Here is an 18,412-nt window from a genome sequence, read left to right on the forward strand (position 1 = left end):
GTAGACCAGGACCGTCGTATTGCAATTGAGCCTCGGAATAGTGGCTCGATTCCAGGGCAAGAGAATGAAAGTTTTTCATCAAGAAAAAAGAGCAAGATACAAGATAAAAGTGACATATCAACATATACTATGTACAATCCGAATGCAATCACGCTCAAGCAGTAGGTATCAGATAAAACTCGAAATTTTTGCTTCACCACAGCGCTACCACAGCAATAAATCACAGCATGGGCTTGACGTTGTCTGCAACCTTGAATGGAGCTTCCGTCTTGCTCCGGACCTCTTCGACAGTAACCCCATCAGCAAGCTCGACCAATGTCAATCCGTCAGTAAAGTCGACATCAAAGACACAAAGCTCGGTGATGATCCGGCTGACGCAGGTCTTGCCGGTTAGAGGGAACTCGCACTGCTTGACGATCTTGGGGTTGCCCTTCTTATCCGTGTGTTCCATAGTCACCACCACCTTGGTGGCGGAGGGATTGGAGACCAGGTCCATTGCACCTCCGAAGCCCTTGATCTTACCGGGGAGCATCCCTACGACACATCAATCAGTCACGGTACGTAATGAGGGAAGAAGGGGGAACTCACAGTTGGCCAGGTCACCACGGGCGCTCACCTGCATCGCACCCAGAATGGTCAGGTCAATGCGTCCAGAACGGATCATACCAAACGACTCATCACTGCCAAAGACGGCCGCGCCCGGAATGAGGGTGACGGTCTCCTTGCCGGCGTTGATCAAGTCCGCGTCCTCCTGGCCCTTCTTAGGGTAAGGGCCCAGACCGAGAATACCGTTCTCCGACTGAAGCATCACTTCCACCGAGGGATCGACAAAGTTAGGCGCCAGCATGGGCATGCCAATACCCAGGTTAGCATACATGCCGTTCTTGAATTCCTTGGCGGCACGGCGGACGATGCGCTCCCGCTTCGCGGCCGTGTCGCCCTTGCCCAGGGCGGCAGTGTCGTCGCCCTCCTCCTTGGCAAAGGTGTACTTCTCGATGTTCTTCGGCGCCGTGCTCTGGACGACGCGCTTGACATAAATACCTGGCAGGTGGATGGCAGCTGGCTCGATCTCGCCCGGTTCAACAATGTGCTCGGCCTCGACGATGGTCATCTTGGCGTTGCGGCCCATCGCCCCGTTGAAGTTGGCCGCGGCGTACCGGAACTGGCAGTTACCCAGTTTATCCGCTTTCCACGCCTTGACAAAGGCATAGTCACCCTTGATCGCCTCTTCCATCACATAGCTCTTGCCGTCGAAGACCTTGACGTCCCGCGGCTGACTGTACTGAGCCACCGTGCCGTCGGGGTTATGCTTGAGCGGCAGCTCGCCGGTCTGGACGACCGTTCCACAGGCCGCTGGGGTGAAGAAGGCTGGGATTCCGGCGCCACCAGCACGGCACCGTTCGGCCAGCGTGCCCTGCGGCGTCAGCTCCAGCTCGATCTCGCCGGTCAGATACATCCGCTCAAAGGTCTTGTTCTCTCCAACGTAGCTGGCGATCATTTTCTTGATCTGCTTCGACTGGAGGAGCAGGCCCAAGCCAGCTCCATCAACCCCCGCGTTATTGCTGACAACGGTCAAGCCTGTGATCGAGGGGTTGGCGCGCACGGCGCCGATCAGTGTGTCGGGCACACCGGACAGACCGAATCCTCCGGCAAGAATGGTAGAGTTGGGCTTTATATCCTTGACTGCTTCCTCGGCAGAAGCCACCACCTTGTTGATCTCATTCCGGCGAAGGCTGCTCGAGAATGCTCGTGCGAGGAATCGTTGGTGCTAGAGAGCAGTTGTTAGTCTGCCATATCATTCCAATAATTGTGCCAAATACCTTTGCAGGGTTGGCAGAGAATTGCCGCGCAAGGCGCAGACACGTCGCTACTTGTGAAGGCATTATGAAGGGAGTGTATAAAGAGGAAGTAAATTACAGCTCGAGCTGCAACAGTCCGCGCTCGTTAAGAATGCTGGTTCTCGATCACAAATTAAGAAAATCCTTAGGGATTAGAAAAGACAAAGACTAGGAGAGGAGATTATGAGATGCCTCCACGTCAAGATTGAGGCGATGCGGAGAAATATAAGAAGCTGGAAACGAGCGGCCATTCGCGGAGTTGCGGAAAGTCAGCCGCGTCTGCCGTCCTTCCCCGGAAATACCCCGCACTCTGCTCCAACAGCCATTGATCAGTAGCATTCCGGTTAAGTACTCCAGGATAAACACGCTGCGAACAAGAATACTCATTCTGACCAAATTAGTCTCTTTGCTATCTACAGTTACTGCCAAGTGAATGCACCTTGAGCACTTCATAGCGCTTACAATCTGGGGTGACAGACCACCTCATCCGATGTGGGCAGCCGATGCCCTCTGCCTTTTCCGGTGCCGATCCATCATCCGCGGGCCGCTCGAGCTCGTCCGCTGACTTATCGTAGCTGGGTCACGTGCTTGATATAGATCATTATTCATGTCTCATGGTACCTTCATTATCTACATGAACATAAAGTAATAGATCGAATCCCGCTAGTATGCACAGGTATCAGAAGACATAATATGACTGGAGATATTCAACCAAGTCGGCCGAGACAGACAACCCCTGAATAGAGTACACCGTCACGCACAAGTCGTGTCGCCTTCGTTTTTGCGTTTAAGTGGATTGGCGGTCGTGGAAAGTGCCGGGGAGACTTTCTCTGTTCCTACTAATCCACAACACGCTTATCAGCCTCGTTGTTCGCCGACATGTCGGAGCACGAGACTTGCGACCCGCCGCACCGACAGGTGCTCACTTTACATCGAGGACAGCTTTCGTACCTGAATTCTGAGTATCAGCCAGAGCCTCATCGTAGGCAGGAGGTTCCATGTCCACGTCCTGTTGAGGTGTCAAAGTCGTCGCAGCGACCCCTTCCATGGGAACAGTGGCTTCGGTCGAGGGGATAGTCTCGCTGGGTGCAGGATCTTCAATAATCTGCCTGCAAACAGGATCGGCCAAGCGATCCTTGAGACCATCGTTGACGTAAACCAGAAAGTATGGGGTAGGAGGGTTCTGGCGTTCTTGGTTTTTGAAAATCTCGTCCGTGTTGGACACCTCGGTGACTTCAGTGTCGTTGTACTTGCGCCAGACATTCTTCCTGAAATCAAAAATATAGATATAATAATGACCGAACTCGACAGACCCATGATGCACAAATACCGCATATAGCCGATAGGCCAGATGCTTGAAGTCGACAAACTGGCTGGAAATCATGGTTTGTGTATCTTTAATCTCTTGTTCGACATCTAGAATGAGAAAGGGTCAGCTAAAGATGATGCGACTGCCTCGAAAAAGCAAGAAATGCTCACAGTTCAATTCGGCTTTTGCGATCTGAGAGAGTTGGGCTAGCTCAGATGGAAGCTGTGGGTTGATGTCGAGGGCATCGTCAGCAGTTTCAGGATCCGCCTTTAGATGGTTCAAGTCTTCAATAACCGCTCTGGCGCTGTCGAACAGAGTTGCCAAGTCGATGCCGTCATTTTCCTAAAATCAGTTAGATTTTAACACACACTGATATATGTCATTCCTTACGGTTTGGCGTAGCAGCTCGGCACGGCGATGCTCAAGTATCTTCAGCGTATTTTTCCATTCCCAGCACTGCCGTCGTCGATTCATGATCTCAGGATGCTGTGTGTCCATATAACGGTCAAGGTAAATCGTCTCCTTAAGTTCAAGGTGATGCGTGGACTTAAAAGAGCTCTTCTTGATTGGGTCGAATTGTACTCGTTGCACTTGAATCTGAAGGACCGGAGGCAGCTTGCTAATGGCACCGAATTGTTCCACGACGGTATCATCGACGTTGACTTTTTGGGCATCAAAGGCGCCATCGATCGCTGAGTAAATATCACGAGATCCCGTGGCGACATCGACCTTGATATCACACCACCATTCCTCCTTGGACCGGGCACCCGCTTCCGCAAGAATATATGACTTGGTCCGTCCGTAGAATAAGCTACCGATAAAATGTTAGCGCCGTACATCGAGCGAATCTGCGTGTCGTTCGAACTTACTCTTTCACTTGGTCAAGTTGTTCACCATCCTGGGCGAACGCGATCGGCTTGATTGCGCATTGGCTCTGGAAAAGGACATTGTTGATCACTTCGGTGACATCCTGCTGAGCACCAATTTCTACCTCCTCCAGAAGCTGCTTTTGGGGATCGACTTGTACTGTTGGTCGCGGAGGTACAGGAGGGGGCTGATTCGGTGGCCCGAAAGGGATGGCCGGCGCCTCATTTTTGGGAGAAAGGGTGCTCTCGATATCTTGAGATAATGGGATATCTGTCAACACGGCGTCCGCGGGTGGCGCTTCATTTTCCTTGTCCTCGTTGGGAGCCAACGACGTATCTGGCTTGGCAGTTTCCGATACAAGGGTTGCTTCACTATCCACGTCGCTTGTTGTTTTACGTTTTGGCCTTTCTTTCTCTGCATCTGTTGGACTATGGCTTCGATCTGTCGTCTGCAAAGGCGGGCCGAGGGGACCCATGATAGGCATGCCATTTATCTCTCCCAATCCGCCAGGTCTGGTCATAGATATCGTCGACCGGCGCCGAATTGCTGCTTCATTGGAAGGGCTTATTAGCGTCAAACGTGCTAACTCCGGACGAGGAGTCACAAAGGAAGTTGATGAAGTGATCATGTTTTGAAACAGCGTCCGTAATTCTCTCAGGACTGCGAATGAAGAGATTTGTCAGTCGCTCGGATATTGCACATACAACTGGACCACACTTACAAGTCTGAGACCGCTCAACCTCTTTTTTCAGGACGTCGCGGGAACCAACGCGTTTCTTGATCAAACTCTCGTCATCCAGCTCCATCTTGAAACTCTCAAAGTCCAGGACCATCTCTCGGAAGGGTCGAATGGAGAAATAAAATTGTAGTAAGCTATTGAGATAGCAGGTATTGCCAATGTTCTGCAATCCGACGGGCCACTCGGACAAGTCACGGCCAGATTCGGCACCCGCCCCCGCAATCATACTGCTGAGTAGAGGACTATTCTTGTCCTTGGCGATGATGCTCAAGGCTTGATAGTATCGCTCGGCTTGTCCAGGAGCTTCATCAACACAAATTGTGTAAGCTGCCATTATCGCTGCATCGTCCACGGTTCGGTCAGGAATTTGGAGCAAACGATAGGCATCGGCGACATCCATTTCCCCGGTTGTCATTTCGCCCGTCTTCAGAAAATGCCTCAACACAGCCGACTTTCGAGCTTCCGCAATTAACTCGACAGCACGCCTTGCAATCTCCCTAGTCGACGGGTTGTCGTTAACCTGAACACAATCAGCATCCAGGCCTATTGCAAAACCGACTAGCCCTTTACCTTCGTGGTATACATGGTCAGAACGAACTCGTCGCTTGTTGTACTATCGACGCCGAGGAAGACCTGAGCTTGCTCAACATTGGTGACCCCTTGCTCAACTATTAGTACAGTAGTATAGCAGAACTTAGAGAGGGAATCACTCACTGTCTTCCGCCGCGGACTTGATACGCTCACTTCTTCTGCTATCCCCGATTCTCCAGAGCCGAATCCGCGATTCATTTTCCTGTGTAGTAGAACTMATAAAAGCATAGAACTTTCCGATTATGCTTTCATCGGTGAGGCGAGAATCATTGTGATCAAGTCCAAAGTACCTGTAGGCATCCACAACATCCTCGTGTGTGTATCGACCCTCGGCATACGCCAACTGAACAGCCGTTTCTATGATCTGGGCATCATCGCCACCCCTCAGGTTTCCAATAGACTTGAGACACTGTAGGTAAAGCGGTGACCTTGCTGGATCAATGGAAACTTGCCTATTGAAGGCTTCCACGACTGACGATGCCGACATGTCCTCCACGACGCCCAAATCTTCGTAGTAACTAAATATTTGGTCAGCCACTCTGTGAATGAGACTCGATTGCGGTGACCATACGGTGCAGGTGCCATTTGGAACTCATTCGCCCTTGAAGCTTTGGAATCTGGTGCTATGTTAGCAACGCACTTCTGGAATTTGCAACCCAAGACTCACAATCTAAAGCATCCATTGCATAGAGAATATCACTCAACGCTGGGGTTTCAGTATTCTGCACCTGATGACCCTTCTTCTCTGCCAAAGGCCGCTGATCTATAAGTGCAGACAGTTCATGTATAACGTCGTCGAGAAATATCTTCAGTTGATCCTGATAAGGATACTCCGCCCAAGGATTTGGTTTGGGAGGCTCCCAAAATCCCTCATTCTGAGCAAAAGATTAGAATTAAATCTAAAACCCGATGTGAGGTACGTGATACAGACCTTCACGGAAAAACCAAGAAATTCCAACAGGTCTTTGCACGGCCTTCCTTCAACGCCGAAGCAAGTCATGAATCTCTTGTTTATCGCAGATATAGACTTGTTATGCTGACTGTTATGAAGTGCATTGGATATGTAAGTGCGAAGGTTCTCTAGAACCGTGATAGGCGACGGTCGACCAACGCCCTCCAAACGCTCAGGATGTGTCGCAATAGCCTCGTCCGCCCGCTGTCGCAGCAGCTCAGGATCTACCAGCAGCCGCACCCATTCTTCAGCAAGAATTGGAGATGCGATTCGCACAGACACCGTCACAGGACATGTGAGATATGAACACTCATAGTGAAATGTTTCCACAGTCTGTCCCTTAGGCGATACCTCCGCTGGCAGAGCGCCTCCTTTCTGCGTTCCAGATTTATAGACCAGATGGTGCAGGTGATCCGGGAACCCTTGACTAGATTGACCAATGCCGGGGGTCGAGCTAACGACAAGTTGAAGATGATATCGACACTTCCAGCATACCGCTGACACTTTGGAAGGATTTCCAGTACTCCTTTTCTGCTCCGCTTGGGGTAGAAAGCTCTGGTTCGATTTGGTCATATACTGATGGCGGCATGCTGAGGACGAGATGAAGTCGAGTGGACCTTCATGACCTTCAGGGAAAACTGGAGGGACGTCCGAGAGAAGGTTGCGGCCAGTTCCTGGAGGATTGGCTGGATCGTAGTCGTAGATATCTTGGACGAGCCGTGGGGCAGTCTTGCCTAGACGGTCAAAAATGTTGGTGTTGGCAAAATGCGCATTATTCAAGAAGGTGATGGGTATCTTCAACAGAGTTACATACCGGACCTTGATGGAGACGACATGGGTATGCCCTTCAGAGCTCACGTTTCCTGCAACACCAGGCCCAAAGCTTGGACGTTCTTCAATATCCCAGTTCCCATACAATCTATATCAAGTTTCGCAGAAATATTTAGGTAAAGGACTGGTTGTAACTGCTGGAAACGACTTGTCCCTTGTCGCAAGATAGCAGGCAGGATAGCGGGGACACCTCTATAGGCAAAACAAGCGGCAAGATTGAGGACGAAGGCGCTTTCGATAGGCACAAGATATTTCAGTACAGAGTAAATTTCATCAGAAAGGTGATAGGGACTGACAATATCTAAAAGAGTAGGTTTCAAAATAAAGTAAATAAAGGTCTACTTACTGGTCATTTGCGCTCATTGACCTCACATGGAGCTCCACTCTAGGGAAAGCGGTCTCGAACGGCAGAACCGGACATCCCAAATTCAACATCCTCAATCGACCGAACGACTTGTCCACGGCAATCCAGCAGACAATTCTTGTCATAAGCCGCCACCATGGCCTCGCAAGATGAGCATCACCACTACCACCCGAAGGATACGATTTCGGCGGCGATGAAGACCACCATGCTTACCGGTGCAGTCGGTCTTTTCGCGTCGGCCGTGCAGAACACCCTCACTAGGAAGAACGTTGGACCCTGGGGTGTCTTCGTCCGGAGCGGCGGCACAATCGGTGTTTTCGGTACGGATGCACATCCAATAGATCAATTGGTCTACGGAATTTTTCTGACAGTTGCTCTCTAGCCGCAATGGGTGGTACCTACGAGTTTGTGAAGAACGCTTCGGCCAACCTGCGGGAGAAGGACGACCACTACAACGTAGCCCTCGGCGGTTTCTTCTCCGGAGCCATTCTGGGTCTTCGAGGTCTGTTTTATTTTCTGGAAATATGCACATGCGGCAATTGCTGATTTTGCATTAGCTCGGACATTCCCCGCCCTTCTGGGTTACGGGGCTGCGCTGGCGACGGCCATGGGCGCCTTCGAGTTCACTGGCGGAACCTTGTGGGGTAAAAAGGCACAAAGCGATCTAGATGAATTTGATCGCCGTACACAGATCAGAAAGGCGTACAGGACTCCGGCGGAGCAGACGATTGCCGAGTTGGGTGAGGGACGAGGTGCGTTAATACATAAATTCTCAGGGCATCACAGTTATGGCGGCTTTACTGAATCATTTGTCATAGGTATCTACGGTCCCGGATACGCAGAGAGACGCGCAGAGAGACTCAAGGAGACGTACGGCATTGAGGTTCCCACATCCGCCGCACCCGCATCATGAAGTGATTAAAATCGATGTCCGTTGCAATTTCAATCCTGCCAGTCTTCAGTCTCTTTTGTGTAAATTATCGTTTCCTGTCGGATGCCTTTCAGCTAGCAAATCCGGCATGCTCCACACAATGATATCTTTTTGTTCTTCATCATGATCGTTGAGCGAGCGCTCTTTTTCCTAGTCTAAGCTTTGATCAACAAACAATCGAGCGAATCGTGTCGTGAGAAGAGATTTTGATGATAGCTTGCAACAGTTTGCGTCTCCTCAGCCAATTGGTGAACGATTGTCAATGGATGCAGCTATTGAGCGAATCTGCTCGGACGGTCGATCATGAGACAATAGTTGCGAAAAGGGATAGCTGAGAAGTAGAATTGCTTTGGAATGTCAGACGCCTAACAATATTCGATATTCCTTATGGGCGTGCACTTGGCATATGTTATGGACAAATCAAATCATCTTAGTGGTGACAGTGATGACAGATCATGATACAGTCCGGCTACGAAATGTTAGAGACCTTTCAAGAAGTGAAGATTATGACTAGAGAGCAGAAAGGAAAAATAATTACTTGATGGGGAACAGGAAGCACTTGCTTGCAGGTCAAGATTAACTTAAGGTGTGCATGACAATCCATGCGGGGGACGAATATGATATCACATTATTCATCAACTGTGTATCCCTTGCCCTCAGCATGACATAATGCTCCCCTTGGGATAGCTTTTTTATGCTCTATGAAAGTAAGTGATTGGTATGAGCAGTGCTACCGAAATAATACCTTCTGGATGATGAAGCCAGGCATACTGTGCAGTTAGATATTATCTACCGAAGTATCTTCATAGGTGCAGAAAGTTGGGTCCATCAGATTGATCCGAACATGTCCGGGACTGAATAATCATGGAGACCTCCTCCGTATGATTCATGCATCATCTGAAGTATCATCAGGATCATGGTTCGAAAGAGGGGAGTCTACCTCTGGGAGTGGTGGGACAAAACACGTTCTTGGTACCTGAGGTATACGACCCTAGGTATGACTTAATCCAAGTAGATTATGTTGATGCCTGAGCAAATGCAAGGTTGATAGTAGCCAGTGGTACTCGGTAGACTGGAACAGTGGTACCTCGGACTGGAGCTCCAGATGCTGGGCAACTATACACTGATGCGCATCACAGACGATGAACCGTGCATGACGTCGAGGAAATAATGGCAGTTTGGGTGCGCTCACCAGATGGGGAAAGCAGAAGTTCCGATCTTCCAGCGGACCATCTCCTTTTCTTGCCTCCTTCTTTTTTGCTTTTGTCTCCTAATTGCGACTTGCGCAGGTATCATACCTCTCTAGTCGCCACTTGAAAAGGGGGAACCCCATCGAAGCTATGAACCACTTGTGCAAGCGCTAGAAGGAGGGTATGGAGTACTCCGTACATTGGCTCATTTTACACAATTACACAACGACCTTGTACCCACTGTGTGTGGCCTAGCATGATTCTGAGCTTCTTAGTGGCCATTGTTGTCCAGATTGGCTGGAAAAGTAAGCGGTTCACAGCCACTTTAACGAAGTTCAAAGCCATTTCACAAGCCACGCTTCCATCATCAAAAGGGGGGATGTACTTTGGTACTTTGCTACCTAGGTTTGTCGTAGTCCACCGTTTCATGATCATCATTATCTCCGGATTATTGGATTAATTATTATCAATTAGGAGATGAACAGGCAACATCATTTAAATGATGTTCATTTTATTGTTTATTAATAGTACTGTAATGTCTCTGCTTATTATAATTGCATATCTTTCTCTTGTTCAGAAAAGGAGGTCTGTAGTTTGTCCAACAAAATAGCAGTCGAATTACTCCGTACCTGTACCTCAATTTCAATCGGATAGATACCTATGCCGTAGCGATCTCTTCTCCCTGCCCATGTCCTGGAGAAAATCAAAGTTTCATGACCACTGTTGATGCTTCTGCTTTTCTCTTCTTCGTTTTTCCACTGGCCCGGGAATTCCGTTCTGTGAGAGGCCGATAGCCCTCTACTGGTCGTCATAACGTCGCATTCCATTGTCCTTGTCGAGCGTAGACGTCATCCGGAACCGTCCAGCAGTTGTTCATCAGCCCCCTCATAATCATCTCGACTACTTCTTTCTAAACTCCCCTGATCGATCTCAGGATTATAACCACAGATCTCTTGATTTTTAAATAATTACCACCTTATATCCGTTCGGCTTCCAGATCCTCTCCTTAATTTCCCTCTCATAACTCCCCTGCGTGGACAAATTCCCTTCTTCGATAGTTCCTCCCTAGAGCTGTGGGGCTCATACTTGAACCATCTAAAAAGAATCCCTATATTAGTTACTCCCTAATCCATCTCAGGACTAATCTATCTACATGCTCCCAAGCTGAGCCGATCATCGCCATCGCGAAAAGGGCGCGCTTTTCTTTGGCAGTTTGGTTTCTGAATCCCCCCCGCAAACAGTTCGCTCCAGACCATCGACACTTCCGTTCGCCTGGTAACCAGACTCGACTACCCTGATTCGTATTCAGATCGTGCGCTTCGATTTGGCTCCTTTTAGGATTATTTTATGATTATTTTACCATCTCTTTCGCTTCCCCCCGTTCTCCTTATTACTAGGGACTCCCGTTCAATTTCCAACATTCCTGGACAAACCGACATCGCATTGATTGGATCGCTCCCTTATCTCACTGCAGGACTTGCGCCCCCCGACTACCCTGGGTAGCGTCATCATCGCTGCGGAACAACCCCTCCTTTCCAGCCATGGCAATGACCGCTCGGGCGCATACACCTGTGCAGGATGCATATCGTCCGTTGTCACCACMAACCGAATCCGTTCTCTTAAATCGAGGCTACAGCGTGCGATCCGGCTCTAGACCAAACTCCTTTGTGGCCAGCAATTCAGGCTACAACTACGCTCACGGTGCTGTCGTCGACCCTCCTTCAAACGTTCACAATCCTCGCTTTCATGAGGAGTTTGACGCGGCCAGTCAGCGTGGTTCTGTCGTGCTCGATGGACCGTCAACTTCTGGTGTACAACGTTCCGCCTCGCAGATGTCACATTCCCGTTCAGCGACTCCAACACGATCAACTACTTTGAAGAAGAAATCGTCGCTCAGCAAGAAAGGCAGTATGCGTCGCAGCGGAAGCCGGCGGAGCCTACGCGCAGGCAGTGTGAGGAGTCTGGTCTTGGGTGATAAGGAAAAGTATGGCGTCGATGGGGCGGATGATCAACACAGTGCGTTCTATGTCCCGATCCCGACGAACGGGAACCCGACGGAGGTCATGGCGCAACGCTTTCAAGGTCTGTATCCTTCTTCGGAGCATCTATCTCCATGATCAATAATATGCTAATACATAGCAGCTTGGCGCAAGGTTTTGAAAGACCTCATCGTCTTTTTCAAGGAAGTCCAGAAGTCCTACGAAACTCGGTCTAAGCTCTACCTGTCGGCGTCGAATGTAGTAAATAACACTTCCCTCCCTCCGACGTTTCTCAAATCTGGTGGTCTCGCCGATGCAACCGACATTTTGCGAGATTTCCACCGTCAAGGCTACCTAGAAGCGAACAAAGCTGCCGAGGTGGAGAGCGAAGTCGTTAATCAGCTCATGGGTCTTCGAAACGACCTGCAAAAGAAGACCAAAGAAATCAAGAGCCTTCAGGGCGACTTCCGAAACTCCGTGGACAAAGAAGTAGAGAACACGCGCAAGACGGTTCGCCACCTGCACGAAGCGCTAGGTCTGGTCGATACCGATCCGTCCGCTACATCAGGCAAAGGAGACCCGTTCATTATTCGTTTGGGTGTCGACAGGCAGATTGAGAAGCAGATTGAGGAGGAAAACTACCTCCACCGTGTGAGTCTTTCTTTCGGAAGATCCATACAGACTTCAATTACTGATCCGGCTGTAGGCTTTCCTAAACCTGGAAAACTCCGGTCGCGAACTTGAATCGATTGTCGTCTCTGAGATACAAAAGGCGTACAATGCGTATGCCAGTATCCTCAAGCGAGAAGCCGATGAGGCCTATGACGCCGTGGAGAAGCTCCGGACAGGACCCATATCCATGCCTCACGATCACGAATGGAACCACTTCATCGCCAATACCGATGAACTGGTCGATCCCCGCGTTTCTCTAAGGAACGTGGAGAACATCACCTACCCTGGCAAGGATCATCCGGCCGCGGCTGAAGTTCGATCCGGCATGCTGGAGCGAAAGAGCAAGTATCTGAAGAGCTATACACCCGGCTGGTAAGTATCCTCATTGTCCGTGTCTGCCCTGTTTCTGATTAGGAATCAGGTATGTCTTGTCACCGACTCATCTACACGAGTTCAAGTCTGCCGACCGAGTACCATGGCAGACGCCAGTGATGTCACTGTACCTACCAGAGCAGAAATTGGGTTCACACTCGCAGCCGGACTCAACGTCGCACAAATTCATGCTCAAAGGCCGACAAACCGGTCCCATGCATCGTGGTCACTCGTGGGTTTTCCGCGCGGAATCGCACGAGACCATGATGGCGTGGTACGAAGACATCGAAAGCTTGATCTCCAAGACTGGCGAAGCACGTAATGCATACGTTAGGCGACACGTCCGCAATGTGAGTGGCGCGAGTGCTCGGACCAGCATTGACCTGGATGAAGACGAGGCCGATCGCACACCGTATTCCGCGGAGGCAGTCGTATTGAACCAGGAACGGCCGACGTCTGCGCCTCGCGAGCCTGGTGGCCGTTTCCCGAGTGACGTGCAGATTGATCGCCACATGCAAGCCCCACTGTCTCCATCCAGCGGTGAGAGTTCTGGCGGGCACGACCTGTTTGCTGCTGCAGGGTCCCTGCCCGACGGAGCTCATTTTGCAGATGGAAATCGTTCTATCTCGGGACGAGATGGTAGCCAAACTCGAAACACGGTTGGAGAGCACGATGGGAACTACGGGCTCTCAGGCCCAGAGCAAAATGAAAGATATTATGGCGGTTGGATGGGACCAGCTGACATTGTCGCTCGTCAGAAGCAACAGGAACAGAGCAACGCTCTGGGTGACCAGAGAGACAATCAGGTTACCGACGGATCAAGCGACGTACATCCCATGCTCTTCGCCGGGATGGGGTCCGCTAGTTCCCGCGACCATTCGCTGAATCGACAACAGAGGAACAGGCGCGAGAGCGGATCCACTGCCCCAACCACGACGAACATCACCGATCACACGCACAATACCGTCCCTACCTCGATCGAGGGGGATCATGAAACTTCCATGATCGAAGGTAATGGTGTCGGCCACCAGCTTCGTGAGGGCCTCAAGAATGAGCGAGCGCCATCCAACATGAACAGCGCTGCAGCAACGCCGTTGTCTGAAGTTACCTCGGAAAGAGCCTACGGCTCCTATATAACAAAACCCGAAGATGATGTGAGGCGATCTAAACCAAGTGTATCTGCGCTTGAGCTACAAATTCCAGGCCACTACCCACCCGCAAATCATATACCTGCGTGAAAACATCCAGTTGACGCAAACGCTTCACTTCCAATTGCTTTTTTCTTCTTCTCTGTACATTATATACTTCGTCAACAGGTGATCACCCACGTCACTAGCTGAAGTCTCCTCGTTTTTCCTTTGGGTGACGATGCCACCGAGGCCGACGGTATGGCCTGGCATACTTCACAATTGGGTGCTTGGCGTTTTTCCTTTTTCGAATGAATGGATTGTTTGGATACGGCTGTGGAGCTGGGGGTCTGGATTGCTTGCCTGCTCGGCGTGCGCGCTTGATTTGACTCTGAATCTCCATGCGGTGCGATGTATTTCCTTTGTGGTTTCCTTTGTCATTTCCTATGTCATGCGTCATTGACTCCGATGTTTCGCTTCCCTGTACTATATTCTTATATTTCCTGAAATCGTCAGGTCTCTTGAAGCATATGGATATCAGCCCCACGATCTAAACATAGACAAGCCTCCCGAGAATACTACCATACCACACGCTATGAACGGCTAGACTCAAGTAGAATACAGCGCGCAATGAATCCAGGCCCCTCGACATCGATCATTCCTTTTTTTTCACTGATATATTCTTTCCCAAATATCATATCACCTAATTTCTTCGAGAGCTATTTGTCTCTACGCTGGTGATGGAATTCTTCGGCCTTCTTCACTACTGGGGGAACTACATGGTGTAAAGCGCATATGCCGCCTTAAATCATCAACCTCGCAAATACTACACCACAACGCTAAAGTGACGGTAAATTGAGCGCAGTAGCTGCATTCGACGCCAGTTTAAGCGTTCAATTTACCGAGGTCTTAGTCATTCTAGTATTACGTTCACTGGCCCACTTTAATTTATTGCTCCCGTAGTACTCCCTTCTGGTGTCATCCTATACCGCTAGTCGACTAGGCGCTCTTGTCTATAGAAGAAACGAGCAACTAACATTAATCATTTTTCTTAGCAATGCAGACGACGAGGAGGAAAGTGCCGAGGCTGAATAGGACCTTAGACATAAGGATCTCAAGACCCTTTATTACGGGCAATTCAGCTTGATCTTGCTACGGAATCCTAGTAGAGCTCGTTTAAAGGATACTAAGGGCCACCATAGTAGACCGAAAAGGTGAGGTGCCTCAAAGATTTGCTTGAGATCTACTGAACTGACTATGTCTTCAAGGAAAATATTTTTGATGCCCCAAGTGAGACAGCCTATTTTCGACGTCATAGATCTGGCAATTTCACTGGTAATCCTCGTGAGATATTCATAACAAGAGAAGAATGATTGATGGACTCTTTGTAACGGCGCGACCCAACGTCAACCTATGGGATAAGTTCACCATAGAAATGCTAAGATGATGGCGGGTTGCAATGGGAAGGTTAAGGAAGCAAGCCAGCTGACTAGTATCAAGAGTACCAAGGGACAGCGATGAATCTTGTTCATTGTGCACATTTCAATTCATTCAGGGGAATTTTGGGCCCTAGAAGGAGCGAACCACACGTTGACTGAGTGCAGGTCTTGACAACATCCCATGGTTGATCGATGCAAGGAACTAAGCTCATTTTGCGTGTTTGTGTACGTCACGAAGTCACAATTCTTAAATACTGACGGCAGCCCTGGAGTCTTCTCGTTCTCATTTTTACAGAATATCCATAGGCCAGATTGAGACTCTCTCGGTCTACTCGTTTTTACATCGCGTCTGTATCCAAAACCAAATTCCAGTCTCTGCCTCACGTTCAACATCATCTTTCGCCTTGAAGACTCGAAGATGTCGCGATGTCGAAAGATGCTCTCCAGGCCGCTTCATATTTTTGGGAAGAGAGTGCCAAAATACTCCGCCATACTTTGTTTGGATGAGCGCATCTTACAGAAGATCTACCAACACCTCTCACTGGTCGATCAAGTTTGTCTATCCCTCAGCTGCAAAGAGCTCTTCGGCCTATTCGGGACGATAGTGAAGCACAAAGATCTTGAATTTCCACGACTCTTGCGTATTAGGAATCCAATCCTGTGCGTGAACAGTCGGGATGTGCCGCGAAATCAACTCCTCCTTCGACTCGAAAATCGTCGCTGGGCCTACTGTGGAAAGTGTTTGAAACTCCATCCACGGAAAGAATTCGTGAGACATTCACTGGGACTATCAGCTCTGGAGAGACCCTGCACTTACTACGCTGGTATAGCTGACCTATGTCCCTGTATTTCTCTGACGATCCGAGGTCGAGACCAGCTTGTCAAGATCCTCAAATCACCCGCGAGTCAGCCCAAAACCAAATACGGCCCATTTGAGTATGACTTTGACAATGAAGGAAGACCCGGCCTTTTCCACCGCTGTTTATTTAGCACTGGGTCTGGCTGCCTTGTGCGAGTTGCTCTGATAGTATATATTAAGGAAACTGGCCAGTTATGTGTAACGGGTCGGCATACTATAAGCTTCTTTTCCTCCCACGCTCATCTCACAGCTGAGCCTACCTTTGCTTGTCCTCATCAGGATCTCCTATATCTCGTCTCCAGGAATCAAACCGCAAAAGATCTTCACATGCGCAGGACTTTGATTTCTTCAAAACCTCGTAAGGATCTCCTGTCTCTCGTCTCCAGGAAGCAAACCGCAAAAGATCTTCACATGCGCAGGACTTTGATTTCTTCAAAACCTCATCGGGATCTCCTGCCTCTTGTCCCCGTGAAGCTGGTCTCAGGAGCCTGTCCCTGGTGTCAGACTTTGATTGCAAAATACCATGAAGACAAGAATCAGGCTGAGTTCTGGGTGGTTCGAAATCTGGGAAGGTGTGAATGGCCTGCAGACCGTCCTTGGCTTGACCAGTGTCGTCTCACCGGAGCATGGTTTTCGCATAATGAGTAAGCTTATCAAAGGATCCGCGGAGAAAGAAGAACTATTACTGAGATTTCCCTTTAGGTATTGGTCGCGGGACTTGCGGAAGATGACGCAAGGTGTTTACGGTCAGTGGAAAAGAGATTACTGCCTGGAACAGGAAAGAAGATTGCTTCAATATCAACGCAAAGCCCCACGCAAAGCCCCACTAACTGCAGATGAGGGAGTCCAGATAGCTGCTACCATCCCGGTGCTGCTTTTTGCAGCATCGTGTTGTTGAAGGAAAAAGAAAACATGATGTGCGCTCCTGGGACAATTCATTTCTATTTTAAGGAAGAAGACTGGCTGATTGGCTTTGATAAATCAATGAAACTTCATTTCATCCCGGTACAGGACATGTCCAAGCTCCAGTATTTGGTATCCAGCATAGAGAGTGGCGACAATCTGTACATGAATTGATGCTGTCACCCTGATAATTGAAGCCCTCATGCCTAGTTAGTTCGCCCATCTCCCCATGCTTCCCATCAGGATCGGGTCGTACGACTTCGGCAGGCCCTCGTAGCATCTTCTTGCCCGGTGCTTTGAATATTTGTCTGGTCACTTTCGCCATCTTTTATTTCTCTGCCTACTGTCTGGCCTATTTTCCCTTGAAACGCGCCTGCACTGCACTCTTGGCTGGAAGCCAGCCGGACAGCGCCAGCTGTGGAATCTCCGAGACTCGATTTTTCCGCTCCGTTCCTTCTTCCCGTCAGTGCGGCCGCCTTAGCTTCCAAATCGGCTGCTTCATTGCCAGAAAGGCCCACCTGTACGGGGATTCAGTGTCATCATCATCAGAATCGTGGGTGACGTGGTCGTAAATTTCATTGAGGACGTGCTGGCCAGACGCTTTGGATTTTGCACCGCCTGGTTGGCGGCCTGGCTGTGGGAGAAAATGTGCATCTGCGCAGGTGATTCCGCCAATACCGTTGACCTTCCGGAAAAGCACGACTCCCCGCGGTATCTCCTTGACCTTTGCTTGTCATCGCTCACCGGTGGCTTACCATGGATGGGGCGTGAAATACCTCTGGAGTTAGTGGGAGCAACTGGATTGTCATCCAACTCCTTCGGTACGCTGGGGATGCCGCTGCGGCTGGGCGTGGGCTCCATGGGCTGGGTAGTAATGTCCGACGTTTGACAGGTTCATGTGCTGCAGCAGGTCGCTTCGCGTATCGCGGACTGATGCACACCAATGTGCTAACGGGAACGATCAGAATGAATCCTACGGGATCCTGTGGAACGATGGCATATCAGCCTGGTGGTTGAAACTCCGTCACTATTGGTCATTAGGCCCTGTGACTGCCCTGGATCCGCTCACACAAAGAAAGGTCAATTGGCTCTGTCAGTTGCACTCTAGCGAGGATTCTTTTTCCAAAGTATGGATCTCATGTGGCTCCTGTCCTGCACGCATTGAGCAGGATATCAATGGACCACCGAACATCCTGGCTGTCGAGAGTTTGGGGACAGGACAGTGAAAACATCAGTGACCAATCAATTGAGAACAGAGCGGTCTGCGGGTGCCAAAGCCATGCGGCCAAGGCAAGGAGAGAGACGCTCGGGACACCGGGATAGGAGAGTAAATTCGTTCTGGTTGCGCTCAGTAATCAGTCAGACTACCTTGGGGACAATGTACTGACCCGAGCCTATCCTGGGAGAACGGATGGCATAGAGATTGTCCGTTCGAAGCAGGAATAGTGT

The 18,412-nt window shown here is 49.8% G+C and overlaps 5 protein-coding genes across 5 annotated transcripts; 2 read left to right on the top strand and 3 right to left on the bottom strand.

Moving 5' to 3' along the window:
- Window positions 1–220: 220 nt before the first annotated feature.
- Window positions 221–1,883, bottom strand: Asppvi_011155 (3-oxoacid CoA-transferase; the record flags this gene model as incomplete). The annotated part of the gene is made up of 3 exons (XM_043306990.1): window positions 221–534; window positions 589–1,768; window positions 1,821–1,883. The coding sequence occupies 3 exons, from the start codon at window positions 1,881–1,883 to the stop codon at window positions 221–223; spliced, it is 1,557 nt and encodes a 518-aa protein (XP_043162925.1).
- Window positions 1,884–2,760: 877 nt separating this feature from the next.
- On the bottom strand, window positions 2,761–7,562 carry Asppvi_011156 (ubiquitin-specific protease UBP2; the record flags this gene model as incomplete). The annotated part of the gene is made up of 11 exons (XM_043306991.1): window positions 2,761–3,254; window positions 3,318–3,489; window positions 3,538–3,958; window positions 4,017–4,674; window positions 4,736–5,273; window positions 5,324–5,412; window positions 5,468–5,862; window positions 5,916–5,961; window positions 6,012–6,219; window positions 6,276–7,179; window positions 7,474–7,562. The coding sequence occupies 11 exons, from the start codon at window positions 7,560–7,562 to the stop codon at window positions 2,761–2,763; spliced, it is 4,014 nt and encodes a 1,337-aa protein (XP_043162926.1).
- Window positions 7,563–7,627: 65 nt separating this feature from the next.
- On the top strand, window positions 7,628–8,404 carry Asppvi_011157 (Tim17/Tim22/Tim23/Pmp24 family protein; the record flags this gene model as incomplete). The annotated part of the gene is made up of 4 exons (XM_043306992.1): window positions 7,628–7,811; window positions 7,874–7,993; window positions 8,049–8,243; window positions 8,310–8,404. 4 exons carry the CDS (start codon window positions 7,628–7,630, stop codon window positions 8,402–8,404), a joined length of 594 nt encoding a protein of 197 aa, XP_043162927.1.
- Window positions 8,405–11,153: 2,749 nt separating this feature from the next.
- On the top strand, window positions 11,154–13,873 carry Asppvi_011158 (SLM1 family PH domain-containing protein; the record flags this gene model as incomplete). Its single annotated transcript, XM_043306993.1, has 4 exons — window positions 11,154–11,694; window positions 11,755–12,242; window positions 12,298–12,635; window positions 12,685–13,873. 4 exons carry the CDS (start codon window positions 11,154–11,156, stop codon window positions 13,871–13,873), a joined length of 2,556 nt encoding a protein of 851 aa, XP_043162928.1.
- Window positions 13,874–17,315: 3,442 nt separating this feature from the next.
- Asppvi_011159 (uncharacterized protein) lies at window positions 17,316–17,824 on the bottom strand (the record flags this gene model as incomplete). The annotated part of the gene is made up of 2 exons (XM_043306994.1): window positions 17,316–17,416; window positions 17,482–17,824. 2 exons carry the CDS (start codon window positions 17,822–17,824, stop codon window positions 17,316–17,318), a joined length of 444 nt encoding a protein of 147 aa, XP_043162929.1.
- Between the last annotated feature and the right edge of the window lie 588 nt (window positions 17,825–18,412).

The sequence above is a fragment of the Aspergillus pseudoviridinutans genome (assembly GCF_018340605.1).
Source record: "Aspergillus pseudoviridinutans IFM 55266 DNA, scaffold_9, whole genome shotgun sequence".
Lineage (NCBI taxonomy): Eukaryota > Fungi > Ascomycota > Eurotiomycetes > Eurotiales > Aspergillaceae > Aspergillus > Aspergillus pseudoviridinutans.